At 38.8% G+C, this 14,495-nt stretch overlaps 1 protein-coding gene across 1 annotated transcript in view; it reads right to left on the minus strand.

Moving 5' to 3' along the window:
• LOC124157750 (protein trachealess-like) overlaps window positions 1–14,495 on the minus strand; it is a 712,144-nt gene that overhangs the window by 584,686 nt on the left and 112,963 nt on the right. Inside the window, exon 2 of the mRNA XM_046532749.1 lies at window positions 8,050–8,082. Within this exon, the coding sequence (XP_046388705.1) occupies window positions 8,050–8,082 (33 nt within the window). The remainder of the gene's footprint in view (window positions 1–8,049; window positions 8,083–14,495) is intronic.

The raw sequence follows: 14,495 nt of genomic DNA on the forward strand, positions 1-14,495 counted from the left end.
GTGTTGGACTTAAATGCAAAATTTAAGTTTTTTCACCAACATCGCGGAAACGTTGATGAAAAAAACTAGGAAAATGAATACATGTATTCCATTGAGAAGCATCATAGGTTTTCACAAATTCACAGTCTGCATAACGGGATAAAGGGTAAAGAGGTACATTTGAAAATGATGGTCAAATGCAGTGGCTTAACTACGGAGGGGGATGGGGATAGAAGCCTCTGAGATATAAAAAAATATTTAAAACTATGGTCTAGTTTTCACATATAATAACTTCATAACTTTATCAGCTTAAAACTTAATTTTAGTGCCAAAATGATGTAAAATGTATTTCCTGACATATCATTTTTCAAATGTTTTCCCGGAACATCCGTTGCCTTCCTCTAGCTTCCCAGATAGCTTCCCAGACCTCCTCATCCCCCTCCAAAGAATATTCCCAGTTACACCACCAGTCGAATTGTAAAGCCTTAATCACAAGATCATTTTTCCGTCCCTCGGAGCGATAGCTTCTTCGGTAGGTTTTCAGCGACCAAAAGAGTGATCGTTCGAAAAATCATTTTCTGAATCACACGGTAATTCACAACGTCCCTTTTTCCATCGATTTTTCCACGAAAAATACAACAGAGTATGCTCAAGATGGCCCCTGAAAGTGTTGTCACCCGCCGCGAATTATATAGGTTTACAGAAGTCACCAGTCGCGTGGCTGACGGGCAAAGTGATCCGAGTATTACGGAGAAATAAAGTAGGTATAATTAGGGGTGGTAACCGAAAATTATACGTATGATGATGTGATCTTGCAAATTTCTTACATTTCAATGCTGTTCCTCACAATGGCAAGCATCAATGGCGGATCAATGGGGGAGAGGGCTAAGGGGCTATAAATAGCCCCCCCCCTTGGGTTTATACTAGATAGAATGGTAATTTGTTTCCGACCCCCACTTAGCCCCCCCCCCCTTGTCCCTATCCTGGATCCTAAACTTAAATGCATTATACTGCAAAATATTAAAAACATTCCCTGGACTTAAACGAAAATTTTTAAACCAACATTAGCCAAATCGGTCCAGCCGTTCTTGAGTCGGACATTTTTGAAAACCGATTAAAATGCGACCCAAATGGCAACAGAAATCAGCCTTCTATGGGATGGAATTGGGCCTCCTCTATGCAGTCTCCTCGAATTTTTCCGTCACTTTCCTTTTTAAAACAGTGATTCGATTAAATGCCGAGGGTGGCGTTACAATCACTGTTAGAGGCCTAGCGTTCTGATTTGCTGAAGGATGGTGGTTTCAGCTGCTGAAAAAGGGACGAACCCGATGATGGTAAAAGGGATGGAAAGCCCATTCCTCGAGCTTAGTGAAGAGTTCTCGGGATCGCCACCGGGTCAGGAACTGCATAACTGCCGACGCTTGGCTTTTGGGATCGACTCATCAAAGAGTCAATTGAAATTAGACTGGCCAAGAATACCGTCAACAGAGATTCCGGATATGCATCGAGCAGCACTTGGAAACCTGTGCTCCAAACTATCCAAAAGGCTAGGCAAAATCATCACGCCAGCCAATCAGAGCGGGCCGCTGACGACAGCCAATCAGCAGTCACCTGACCGCCAGAGTGACTGTATATAAGCAAGTTATTTTCTCACTCGACACTCATAGCCCTGAGGACGATAGCCGAGTTGGGCATCGAAACGTCGGCAGTTATGCAGTTCATGACCCGGTGGCGATCCCGAGAACTCTTCACTAAGTCTATTCGCCGGGAAAGCACGAAATCTTTCTTCACCCATCCCTCGAGCCATCGCGGGAAATGATTGCGAAAAACGGTTATCGTTTCCGCCATCGCTAGAGCTGTCGCTGAAGCTGTCGCTGGAGCTCTCCCTCCAAATGGATTAAAAAAATGAACGAGTGATTCAGGCTTAAGCACTGTATTCGGAAAATACTCATCAGAAAAATAATGTGTCTATCGCATCGGGAAACGAGTACAGAAGACAAGGTAAAGGTGTGACCATTTTCTACTCTAAAAGTCCTTCAAGGCGTTCGCGAGTCACCATAATTACGGAGCATGTACCTGTAAGTTACAAAAAAACAGCAAATTTCCTGAAGACAGCGCATCACCCCCGCTCTGCGCGTCATTTCCACGACAAAAAAAACTCGTAAAAAAACTTTCATTTTTATCTTAAAATTTAGGATTATACAGATTAAACCCCTGCTACATCCTTATGTATTTGAGGCATTGGCAAATGTGGACTGAAAGTTTATTTTAAATATTCAAAAATTTCATGATGGTAACGTATGGCTTTAACGATTAGTAGCAAAACAAGTCAAAATACGGCCGTTTGAGAGAAAATGATGTTTCCTTTAACCAGAAGGAAAGGGTAATGTTTTCAAATTAATACCAGTGACTGGTTACCTATCTTTGTAAGAGAGCAGTAGGCAATACTGCATTTATTATACTAATCAATAAATGTACAGTTTTGAACTTTGAACGCTAAATTCGAGTTTTTCACAGGAACCGCAGTGAAATTAATGAAAAGACTTCTAAAATTAGTCGGTATATTCCGTAGAGAATCTGTATAAATATTTAAAAATGCTCAGCCTCCATAAGAGGATAAAGGAGTGAGAGTTACATCCCTGACGTGATACCTACCTTCCTTGTTGGGTTCACAGACTGAATGGAGGCGAGGTGAAAAACCAAAAAAAAAACATTGGTTTGCTTTTCCTCGGCAAAATAATGGCCAATGCCTCGTAATGAGAGCGCAAGTCCATGTATAAGTAAATATATAATGTAAACTTGAAGTGCCCCTGCACCAATTCAAAGCTTGGAGAAGGGAAATAATAATGACATGTAGCGACAAGATCCCCTGAGCTACTCTCAAATGCTAAGTAATCACCCGCATGTGCATATCGTCCATAACAGGCTATGAAGATGGTCTACAGAAATGTTTTTCTTCATAATTTCATCATATATGGCAAAAAAATTATGGCCCAGAAACAAGAAGCGGAACTTCATTGCATGCTTCTTAGACGCTTTCTCGGCTTGTCATATTAACTTCCCGTATGAGCTTCTACTCTCCTTAACATTGATAGAAATAAATCTCCTTAACACTGATTTTTCCAACAAAGGAAACTTCATGACTTACATGTTACCATTACCACTTGGTCCCCAAAGGAACCGACATTGTAGAATAATTTTTGGCCAACATATAATGGATATGAAATTCGTGGAACTCAACAAAACACCTATCTGCCTTTAGAAGTTCCATCGCCTACTAACTGAAGTTCTTCCTCTAATGAAGCCATTGATGAAATATATTTTCATCGCTACCATTTTTCAATAAGTGAATTAACGCAAGACCATAAACATCAAAGAAAATGATGTATAATATATCAATCACATTAAGACTCAATTTCAAGCACCGACAGCCTTTATCAGGACTTCTCCTCTTTAGTATATAATCAATTACTAATTTACTCATGTACTCATTCACTCGTAGATTTATCAAGCCAGACTGAGACCATTCAATTTCAAAAATAGTAATTCGTCAATAGGAAGAATGAAACATTTGACCTTATACAATTGACATCGTTAATGGCTTTAGCATTTACAAACCCCATGACTTACATCTTGTCTTTTTCCCACAGCATAAATTCGAAACTAGTCGAGAGTGATTTCGCCATAAAAGGCGGAATAATCATGGGCCTCCATTCGTGTTTCCCTTGCCCTCCTCTTCGACTTTCCCTCTATCCCATACAGCGCCCTCCAACCAGGACGACTTCCACGCCGCCACTGCGGATCGCGACCACCAATCATATACATAAGAAATCCCAAGCCATTGTACTGATGAATTTATTTATTTCAAGCATCGAATTTGACACTAAAAGAACCAGACGCGTCATTTTGATGTGTAATCTCTGCTTACTTAATTATGTTGCCTAGAATTTTTTACGTAGCAATTCTGATAAAATACAATTTAATTTCATTCATATAGAAATGGATTCATACCACCGATCTTAGATAATTTCATCAAATATGACCAAAAAAATTAATGTCCCAGAAACAAGAAGCGGAACTTCAGTGCTTGCTTCTTAGACGCCTCCTCGGCTTTGTCCACTCTTAATTCGTTTTCCGTTCACGCTTGTCATATTTACTTGAATTACTACAACATCCACTATTATAACTACATTATCCATTAGCTTCTGCAGTCCAAGGAGAAATCTCCATAGCGCTGATCTTTCCATTAAAGGAAGCTGTTTTCTAGATAAAACTGGAGTGGATAAAGGCCCAATTTAGGGAACAATCTTAGATAGGCGGTATAACTCCATTCTTAGATCCTATCTGCCTTCAAAGAGGTGACGAATAAAGCGTTTCTATTTTATTTGTAACGGTAACGCGTGTTTTATTCAGGAAATCACTTCACTATTTCACGTCTTTCCATTTTGATGATTTAGTTAGCACCGCTGTGGATTTAACTGTCATTATTAAAGTTTTAATGGAAATAAGCAACATGTCTGCTATGCCGAGTGGAGTGTGGTAGGCCAAGGCAGGGGTAGCAGGAGCTGCGAGGCCGCTGTACAATTTAATTTTTTATCGTGAAATGATTTGTAAAACAAATACTCAATGTGTATTGATAAATTAAGAAGGAGGTTATATTAATTAAGCCATCAATTAATTTACTCATTAACAAAGACATATTTTAAATAATTACAACCCGTCATAAGGAACCGTAATGTGAGTGGTCTTAAGACTCCGGTCCTTCTGCTGTTAAAGAGCAATAATAAACAATAGTTTCACAAATTTAGTTGACCTATTGAAAGAAAAAATGTAAAATTTATCCACCGACCGTAAACTAGTTGGGATATAATATTTTTTTACGCCTTGGCGAATCCGTTTCCAATTCGCAAAGTGCTCCTAAGGCCTAGTTTCACGATAAATTCGCGCGATACACGCGAGGATGAGCGCGAAAAAAGCCCGTTAAACCATAAAAGTAGCATATCATATAGTAATTATCATTAGTTTGACTGAAATCACAAGTATTTTTAAGCTAAAAACCTAACCGTGCGATCCCAATTCAATATGACTTTAGGAGAACGCCTTAATGCCTTCCGGCAGTCGTATTTTGCCTATTTTTCAGAATGAGTAGGTACTAGTTCAAAGTTAACTCATGAAATTTACCTCAATCATCTCAAAACTCTCAGGGTAGATTGAGTGGATTTTTTTACACTTTCTTGAACATGAGTACAAAAATTTTACACCCCAGAAAATACTGAGGAAAAATTATCCAATTTGAGACGCAAGCATAAACTTTTACTCTTTTTAGAATCTGCCAAGAACACTATGTCAGTTGGTAACGGATTCGACCAATGATGTCATTAAATAGCAGGTAACAACCGAATTGAGGTCTTTACGTGAATTTTACATTTTTTATTCCATTTGGCCTGGATTTTGTCAGAATCGTAAAAAATACTTGAATTAAGCGGTTACAAATTTGAGGAACAATTTCATTTGTTTGACTGAAATTGCTTTCCTTCAAATTCGGTCTTTGAGGTTAAATTACCAATAATGCTAGAATTAAATACAAATGTATTATCAATATATCATTCTTTTTCTTTAATTCACTTAAGGCCTGAATTCCCGATATAGCACCCGGTACTAGAACCTTGAACGATTTTAGTAGACCGGGGGGGTGTTTCAGAGTCTCCCTTTCCGAGCGGATCGGGAGACTTGACGCGGATTCTGCGTCACTTAGGTACTATCGGCCAGGCAATCCGTGCGTTTCAGACTGGCTTCCTATCGACTCAAGGCCGGCTTTCCTATCGGATAGAAGTCGAGTGGGCTAGAGGTGCCGGAAACTCATTCCCGTGGCGAGTGGAGATATGTTATATTGCTGTTTTTTATTAAGTATTTGGCTATAATAAAATCATACCACTTTATTTCATGAGTGCTGATATATGCGGATATTCTGATAGAGTAATATAAGTGCAAGTGACTTTAATTCTCGTGCAAATTAGGCGATAAATAGGCAGACTGTATCATTGACGGTACAAGTTCGTTTGCGTTGTTATTTGGACGAGTAATTTGGCAAAAAGAACGTGAAACAAGTTGGAATGCATGGCGTAACGACTTACAAATATGCAGGTAGCATAATGCATTGAATACGTGTCCGTGGGTTAGGAAGTATAACAATTTGTATAGTTTGAAATGATTGTGTGTGTGGCTTGACATCGTAGTCACATCGAAATTAGACGTGGTTATGTACCTAATTCAGCTGATTACGTGGTACATGGTTTCAGTACATTCCATGTACATTCTAAATATTCATTTTAATATGAAATACTAGTTCAAGCATAACGGGAATAGCCACGATAACAACTATACCGAAGCTCCCTCATACCATCCTTCTATTTATAGGTTACAAATTTCGGCCTTATTGTAACAATTGACGGTGGCGCAGCGGGTTAAGGCAGTATGCAGCGAGGTAAAGGTTATAGGTTCGATTCCCTTTTGCAGCGAATATTTTTTCTTTGTGGAATTATCGCTCACTGAAATATAATTTAGAAGATGTATTTCAAGTTGCATCAGTAGCAACAATTTGTCATTTTCGTACCAAATAAAATGGTGTTATAGAAATAACCGAGAACGTGCAAAACAGATAACAAACTAACAAAATTATTTTGCGTTATTTTAACGTACATAACTCGAGCCATTACTATTAATGTACACTATTCAACCTAATGTAATCGCTATATTTTCTTCCAGCGTACCTCCACTTTCACGGAAAATTTTTAAGACGTTTACGGCATATCATGAAGGCCATAACATTATTTATGATGGTCAATATTCATATTTAATTGAGATACTGAATGAAAATATGACAATTTGGTTAAACAATTGAGTAAGTAAACCATATGTTGTTGGAAAAAATTATGGATTTCGTGACTGCCTGTAATTTAGTTCTTAAAAACAATCAACTATGCTCTCACGAGAATGACAGAACAAACTCGTTCAAAATTTTCCTTCATTCCCGTAATTTGCTCAAAACGACAGGGTATTACGTTAAAAAAACTACATACGAACAATTCTAAAATAATTTTACCCGGCAACAACGTCAATTATGTGACAATGTATCAATTAGCACTTATTTATGCCCGTACATACCTTTCGCCTCCCTTGTCAAGTATCAAATCTTGCGGGAGGTTATTTTCGCTGCTCACTTGTCACTTGAAAAATGTGACGTTTTCTCGTTTCCCGGAGGAGGATGACTGTTGACGTCATACCAAAAGCGGAACGCTTTCCGATAGTATGTGTGAAACGCACGGAAGACGAGCGTAGGATAGGTTCCCGATCGACTCGGAATGAATCCGTTTCCGACGCCGCCAATCCTACGAGACTCTGAAACACCCCCCGGAACGGTACATGCACAAATTCATGAGCCTTATTAGAACAGGTTCTTTTTAATATAATCCATTGATATTATTACGTTTTAACCGCTTCGACGAAAGCAGTTGCATTGGTGCGTATCTTTAAACCAGCAAATGGTATAAGAAGGTCAATGCTAACAATATTAATGATGGCTTGCAAACATTTCTGTCCTTGAGAAAATTCAAAGAAAGTTTTATTTTCGACTGTGTACTTATGCGCCGGTAATAAATGATTTGAGCAACCAACATTAACGGCACCAAAAATGAAATTATTGCAACGTAATCCTTATTTCAATATTACCACTGAAAATATTGACCAATTTAAAAAAGTAAGAAAAAGTAGCAAAATAATTTTAAGGTTAATTTTACTGGAATATTCCCACCATAAATTCTTTAATCGCAAAAGCAAGCACTATTAGAGCATGATGGTTCATCTTTAGATTAAAAAATTCTAGTCATTAAGGTATTCCCGGATTTAAAAACAAATTCAGATTTTCTGAAGTCCATTTTCATGGATCTTTTTAGTGGAATACTCATATCCCCGATTCCACATACATTTCAACGATTTTCCACATTCGTACGTAACTTAACTTAGCAAACAAACGAAATTGATTCCAAAATGTTAATTAATTTTCACACTTACCTATCCGTCCAACAGAGAGCATCATCTCGGTAACTGTGGAGAAAGAAGACAAATATTTTAATGAACATAGCATTCACCCCATTAAATTTATAACGATGCATTTATTACTAAAAGTATGCATTGCAAACGTATCCCAGTAATTCAAAATAAACTCTGAATAAGAGTTCCTGGTTTGAAGCGTTCAAAAAATGAGCAAAGTATTTGAATGATAACAAAAAATCATATGCGGAGGAGGTTAAAATTGTGTGTAATGAATATATGCTCTAATGGAAACATAAAATTCTGGCTTTTCGTTTAAGCATTGGTAGAAATGGATCATAGGAATTACTTGAAGGAACTGCTTACAATAGAAACTAGTGAAAGTGTTGCGGCTGTTATACCTAGTGTCTTCATCAACTTTTAAGAAATATATCAGAGCAAATGTTATCAAGACCGGTCAATGTTACTAAATCTCAATAATGTGGCAAAAATCAATGCATGTCCACTGGAGGAGTAATGGATTGTGAGAACATGAAATTATACATAGAGGCTAGAAGAAAAAACTATCTGGGACAAAGTGCCTTTTCCAGCGTTCTAGGTTAAATCGATTCCAGTTTCATAACAATAATACGTTAAGGTTTCAAAATTCAACGTCTGACAGTCAGTATCTAAGTCATAAAACAAAGGTGAACAATATTACGTGGATTCAATGGAATTTTGAAATTCTTTTGAAAAATCTTTCGGGTGATCCATAAATTAAGAATTATCTTAAAGTTAAAATGACATAACTGAACATATTTGATACCGAAAGAAAAAATAATAGAACATGTTTATTTATTTGAAAGTATTGAACTATAAGCTCTGAAATAGTGGAATGACCTCTGAATATTATCGCGATAACCAAATGACAACGAGCTATACAACAGCACAAAGTTTACATTGATAAGATAGATAGACCAGGAGGTAGTATTTGCACATAAAAACTTTTACTCGATATTTATTTGTGTTAAAACACCTTATGCTTTTTAGCATTACCTCAAACAGCGGTTAGGAAACGCAGTACTAGCCAAGCTGCTTAATAGTAAAAACTAGTTCATTAAACGAGATTGTCCTTTTTCCGTATCATCGAAAAGAGTTGGTATCTATCCTGTGATTCACTTAAGTATCATAGCAATTAGTAAAACATTTTTTATGGTTTCTGCAGATATGCATGTGACAATTTTCGGACAAAAAGTTGGGATTCCATAGCAAACCGCATTCTCTTTCCACTAATCGGCAAGCAATGGAGTCGTTCAAACACTAGGTACTTAAATCGCAACAAATTCAAATAATTCCGTTTGAGGAACTAGGAGGTTGCGACGAAAATACTTTTTATCGCATGGCCATTCCCTCACGAGTCTGAAATATTAAAAATTGGCCAAGTTTCTACCAATTTACGATAGTTCCATTACAATAGGGTGGTTTCCTATTATTTTTTTATTGCCTAAATCGAAAGATTATTACTCCTGGAGTACGTATTTCACGCTTTTAGATTTTTAAATGACGATATCTTTTTTTCGCGATTAAACGAAAAGTGAAAATTTTCAAGCGCGCGAAAACGCGACGCGTAAGTAGGAATGATGGGAAAAATTCCGTGCAACGCATTTCTGGTTCCCCCTCCCGCCTTGTGAAGTGACCTTCATCGAGGCTCTGAGCGCTGATAGGACGCAGGATGCTAGCGGGGAGCTGAGTACCTTGTTGGCTGGTAGCGCTTGGCTTAAAAAAGGTTTATTAATACCTTATCAAACGAAGAAAACTTTCCGACCTAAGCCAGTTTTAATAGGTGATTATTAAGACATGTTTCCCTGAGCTCTGTGCCTCATGCATGCATTGGTAACCTCAGACGATGTATAACTCCTATCCTCTCGTGTAGAAACTATGTCCCTGTGACGTCACGTGGAGTGGAATCGCATGGGCGCCAATCTGGCCTTTTTCAAATGAGGATAAAATTTGACCCTTGCCATTCGTCAAAACCGGTATTTCAAAAACGAAATAATTTGTGTATTATGAATACACTAATGGTGAGTAACGAATCGCAATCAATGCCTTTCGTTTCCTTTGATGAAGGAAACTACCCTATTTCGATTTATTTACTTCTTCGGTAAAAACCACGGATATAGGGAAGTAATCGCCGATAGGAGCGAAAACAAAATTAACTAACAACGTAAGACCGATGCGCGAGGTCTACGAGGAGCTGTCAAACGGTGACCCGCTCGGAAGGAGCTCGTGACGTCATCAACTTATCTGCAAGAGGCTTTATGCCGCCAATTTTTCGCCACAAATAGCATGAGAGGTAGGACTGGATCGAGAAATGGAATGATAAATATTTCATTATTTTTTCAAACTCTTTCATTATGAATAACTCTTGGGTGAGTACACCCGAGTTTGGTTTGAATAGGTGAAGATAAAGCTCAACCAAAAGTTAGCCACCGGCATGTGAATTTTATGCAATAATCAAGGAGAGAATGTTCCTTTCCCTGTTAGTTCCTTTACCTTGTGCGTCGAGGATTTTCTTTAGGGGTGTCGGAGGGCTTCATTCGGGTTTTGAACCCGGGGCCTATCGAACAGCAGCCAAGATACCTACCCATTAGGCTACCACGCTCCCCTCACTATGAAATGACTCATTGAGGAATATGAAAAGCTGTTGAAAAATGCATCTATCACAATCGAAAATATAGAACCATTGGCGAACGAGCCAACTAACGCGGAAACTCGGACGACATCAAAGGCGAAATGTTTCGACCACCATTTTACCTCAGTCCTCTTACGAGAACTATCACATATCAACGATTAAAAGGCTATGGTGTTCTAGATAGAATTCAAAAAATTGCCCTTCAACTTGGATGATATTGAAATGATTTTCAATATTTCACATGAAATAGTTTCCTTGTCCTTAGACAGCTTTCATAATAGTAATCGATACCTCCACTGCAAAAAGCTCAACCACCAAATCAAATCCCATCATCTAGTAGCCCAAACATACGAATCCGTTCAGCTGGCAGTGTCCGGAGCATAAACGGTCACCTAAAAGCTTGGAGAATAGGAGATAAGCGGTTTTGCTCCGGACACTACCAGCTGAGCGGATTCCTATTGTTGGGCTACTAGATGAGCGGATTTGATTCGGCGGCCGATTGTTGAGCGTTTTTTCAGTGGAGGTATCGTAATATGTACTAAGTAGTGTAGCCCTGATGTATACCTGAAACGTATATTTTTTTGTGATTTTTAAAATGGCTACGCATGTTTTTATCTTTGAGGTAACTTCATGATGACAACTATTGTTTAAAATGTGTTATAAAAAAAGGAGTAAAATGGAATTATTTTACCATAAATTACGAATAAATCACTCAAATTTCTGAGCAAAATATTCCAAAAAGAGTGTTTAAGTCTTTAAAAAAAAGTGCCTCTGTCAAAAATAATATGACCTAAGTTCTTTCGATCAAAATTTGATGACTAAAGACGACTTCTGACCGGCTTTGAAAATGAAAAAAGTCGACTTCCAAAAAAGTCCACTCACCACTCAATTGCACTTCGCCTTCCCAATCCCTAGTCTCTACAACTATCGACGGAGGTGAACCACAAAACCCCTCCTTAACCTCCTCCCACTATCCCTCCCGATGGGCACAACACCCTACCACTCTCGCCCACCCCCAGACCCCTCCCCAACGCCCCCGTTACATCAATTCCCCCCCCCCCCTACTTCGGCGCCCCAAGCAACTCTTCCCACCACCGCCAAGCACCCCATTCCCCGAAATTAAACACTCCTTCCACTCTCGTCACCCTCGGCAGTGGCGATCTGCCCACTCCCACTCACCCGAAAGCGGACCATGCAAGCTCCTCGACCGCTTATAATCCCTCCCCGACCCCCGAGACCTAATTATCATCATTGGAAGAACGGGAAGGGAAAGGATGCTATATTTCATGGCGCTGATTACAAAATAAGTCCGGCGAAGTGAGAAAGGGGATGCGCAGGAAATGGGTTGAAGATGGTCGCGAGGGCCTGACGAGGAAAGAAGTGGACGGAACGAAGATGGAGATGACTGAAGGGAACTACGAAAGGGAAGAGATTGGCGAGACGTGGACCCAAGGCATCACTGCTGCCAGGTGTGGTTAAAATTAGGCATCTACATAATAACCCGCAAACCGCCTAGAAAGGCCAGTGGCAGGGAGTGTTAGGACACCAGCCGTCAACGTATAAAAAGCAAATGGTCAAACAATATTACGCCAAGCATTTATTTATTTTATTTTTATTATTTTAATAAAGTGGTACACGACGCGCGGTACTTCATACCAATCTTATATTGGTATTAATCTGCTCAGCACTCCTGGGCTCTTCAGATTAAACAGCAAGACTGCCAATTTATAGTGCACTTATAACTACAAATATTAAATAATTAAATAATAATTATTTATTACAAATTTGAATACAACAAAATACGAAAACAACAAGCATTTATAGATGTAATTATTAAAGTACTTTACGGTTCGGGGGAAAAACGAATTCCCATATCTTAAATTTTGGCAAGGGTTTACTCTACATGACCGAAATTTGCTAGATAATGGAACAGTTTTTTATAATGCAACATGAAAAAATAATAGATTTTCCCGGCCGACGGGGAGTGATGGGATAGTAACGGACGGCAAAAATTGAGTAACGCAAGATACCATTCATCTGCATTTACATACTACCCCGCAAGCCGCCTAAAAAGGCGTGTGGCAGGGGGTGTTAGGACACCAGCCGTCTATTTATAAAAATCAAATGCTTTAAGAAAATTACGGCTAGCATTTAAGACCTTTATGGTTCTGGGGAAAAACGAATTCTTATATCTATCCGTTCGGAAAAATATCTCACTTAATATATCGCTTCTGTCGGACCTGGGAATACAGTGAGGCTCTTACATGATTTTCCCTTTGTCTCTCCTAAATATATCTATTCTCATTTGTTCAAGCAATCTAAGCCTTGCGCGCAGCCTCCGAGTCTCAAGCGGCCCCCAGCCTAATGCGCTAAACATCTGGGTAACGCTGACTGTACACCCGTATTAGTTTTAGACGAAACGCGCAGCTTTTCTTTGTAGTACATAGAACATAATGTCACAAACTGTGGGCTGAAAATACAGAAGAAAATGAATAGTAAGGAAAATCTCAAGGTAGAGCATTCGGAAAATAATGATGAAGTATACATATAGCCGATCATATATATAGTGCTGTAGATTTCCACAATAAATTCAAAATTTAGGTCCTTTACAATGTTATATTTTGTGAAATTTTCACGTAAACATTTATATGATCAAGGTATCACGGAAAACACGGAAAAAGAACTTCACCGAGAAACAAAACGAATCATCAGTCCTTCGTATAGAATAGTGGTATGGCAAAAGGAAAACGACCTCAATAATGCACTCATTGTTAGTACAACAGAAAAGGGCGCTGAGAGCAAGCAACGAATTCAGAATATGACGCTTATAAACCTAATTAAATGTTTTTCCCCCTCAGGGAGGCTGAGAAGAATGGAATTTCCGATAACTTTAATCATAAACGAAAACGCATGATGTATATGATTATAAATCATCCTAGTTTCCCGAAGAAATCCCTCCAATGAAAAATCAGGAGATCCATTTGAGATACAAACTCAACATCAACATAATGAGACATCATAGATGTTGGACGGCGAGGATGGTGAAAAAAAAATCAACATACGCGGCCCGATACGGGGCGGCCCTTTCGGACACCGGTGATGGAGGGTGGGGAAAGGGCAAGGGAGATAAGTGATGGGCAAGGGTACGAGCGATAGAATGAAGACGGGTAATAAGAAGAGTGAAGTTTAATGACGGGAGGCGGGCGAGCAGGGTGGGTGGAGGGGGCCCCTGGTAGTGTGGGCCGGTCAATCCAGTGAGCTGCAACGGGGAACACGTGGTATGGGAATAGGGGACAAGGGCGTACCCAGGATCAAAACTAGAGGGGGGGACAAGCCGTGATCGTTCATGTTGTAATATTATAGCACAGAAATGGTTAATGAAACCCAAACTTTAAGAAAATCATGACAGCAATTTATTAGTTTTAATAGTTATTTTCTTGGATAAATGATGATTTTTATTTCAGTTCCCTTTCTTATATTTATATCATTTTTCTTCAAAAGAAAATTTGCTCAAAAACTTTCGTTTTGAACTAAATTTATTTTCGTTACCGTTTACTACTTTATCGTTTAAAACTATGAGCAAAAAGGGCAATCAAAGATTCGTCAATGACAGGCATTCATGTCCGTCTAGCCTATTTACGGCAGCATGTTTCCCATACCGGAGCAAAAAAGGACAGCAGTTTAAAGCGCCGAAGATAATTGTGAATCAATAAAAGCTGTAAGCGGAAAAAGTAAACATGTTCTGTGTATTTTCTTCGTAAATATAAGAAGAAATTAAAAGGCAGACCATTTGGGA

This window comes from Ischnura elegans, chromosome 4 (assembly GCF_921293095.1).
Source record: "Ischnura elegans chromosome 4, ioIscEleg1.1, whole genome shotgun sequence".
NCBI classification, from domain to species: domain Eukaryota; kingdom Metazoa; phylum Arthropoda; class Insecta; order Odonata; family Coenagrionidae; genus Ischnura; species Ischnura elegans.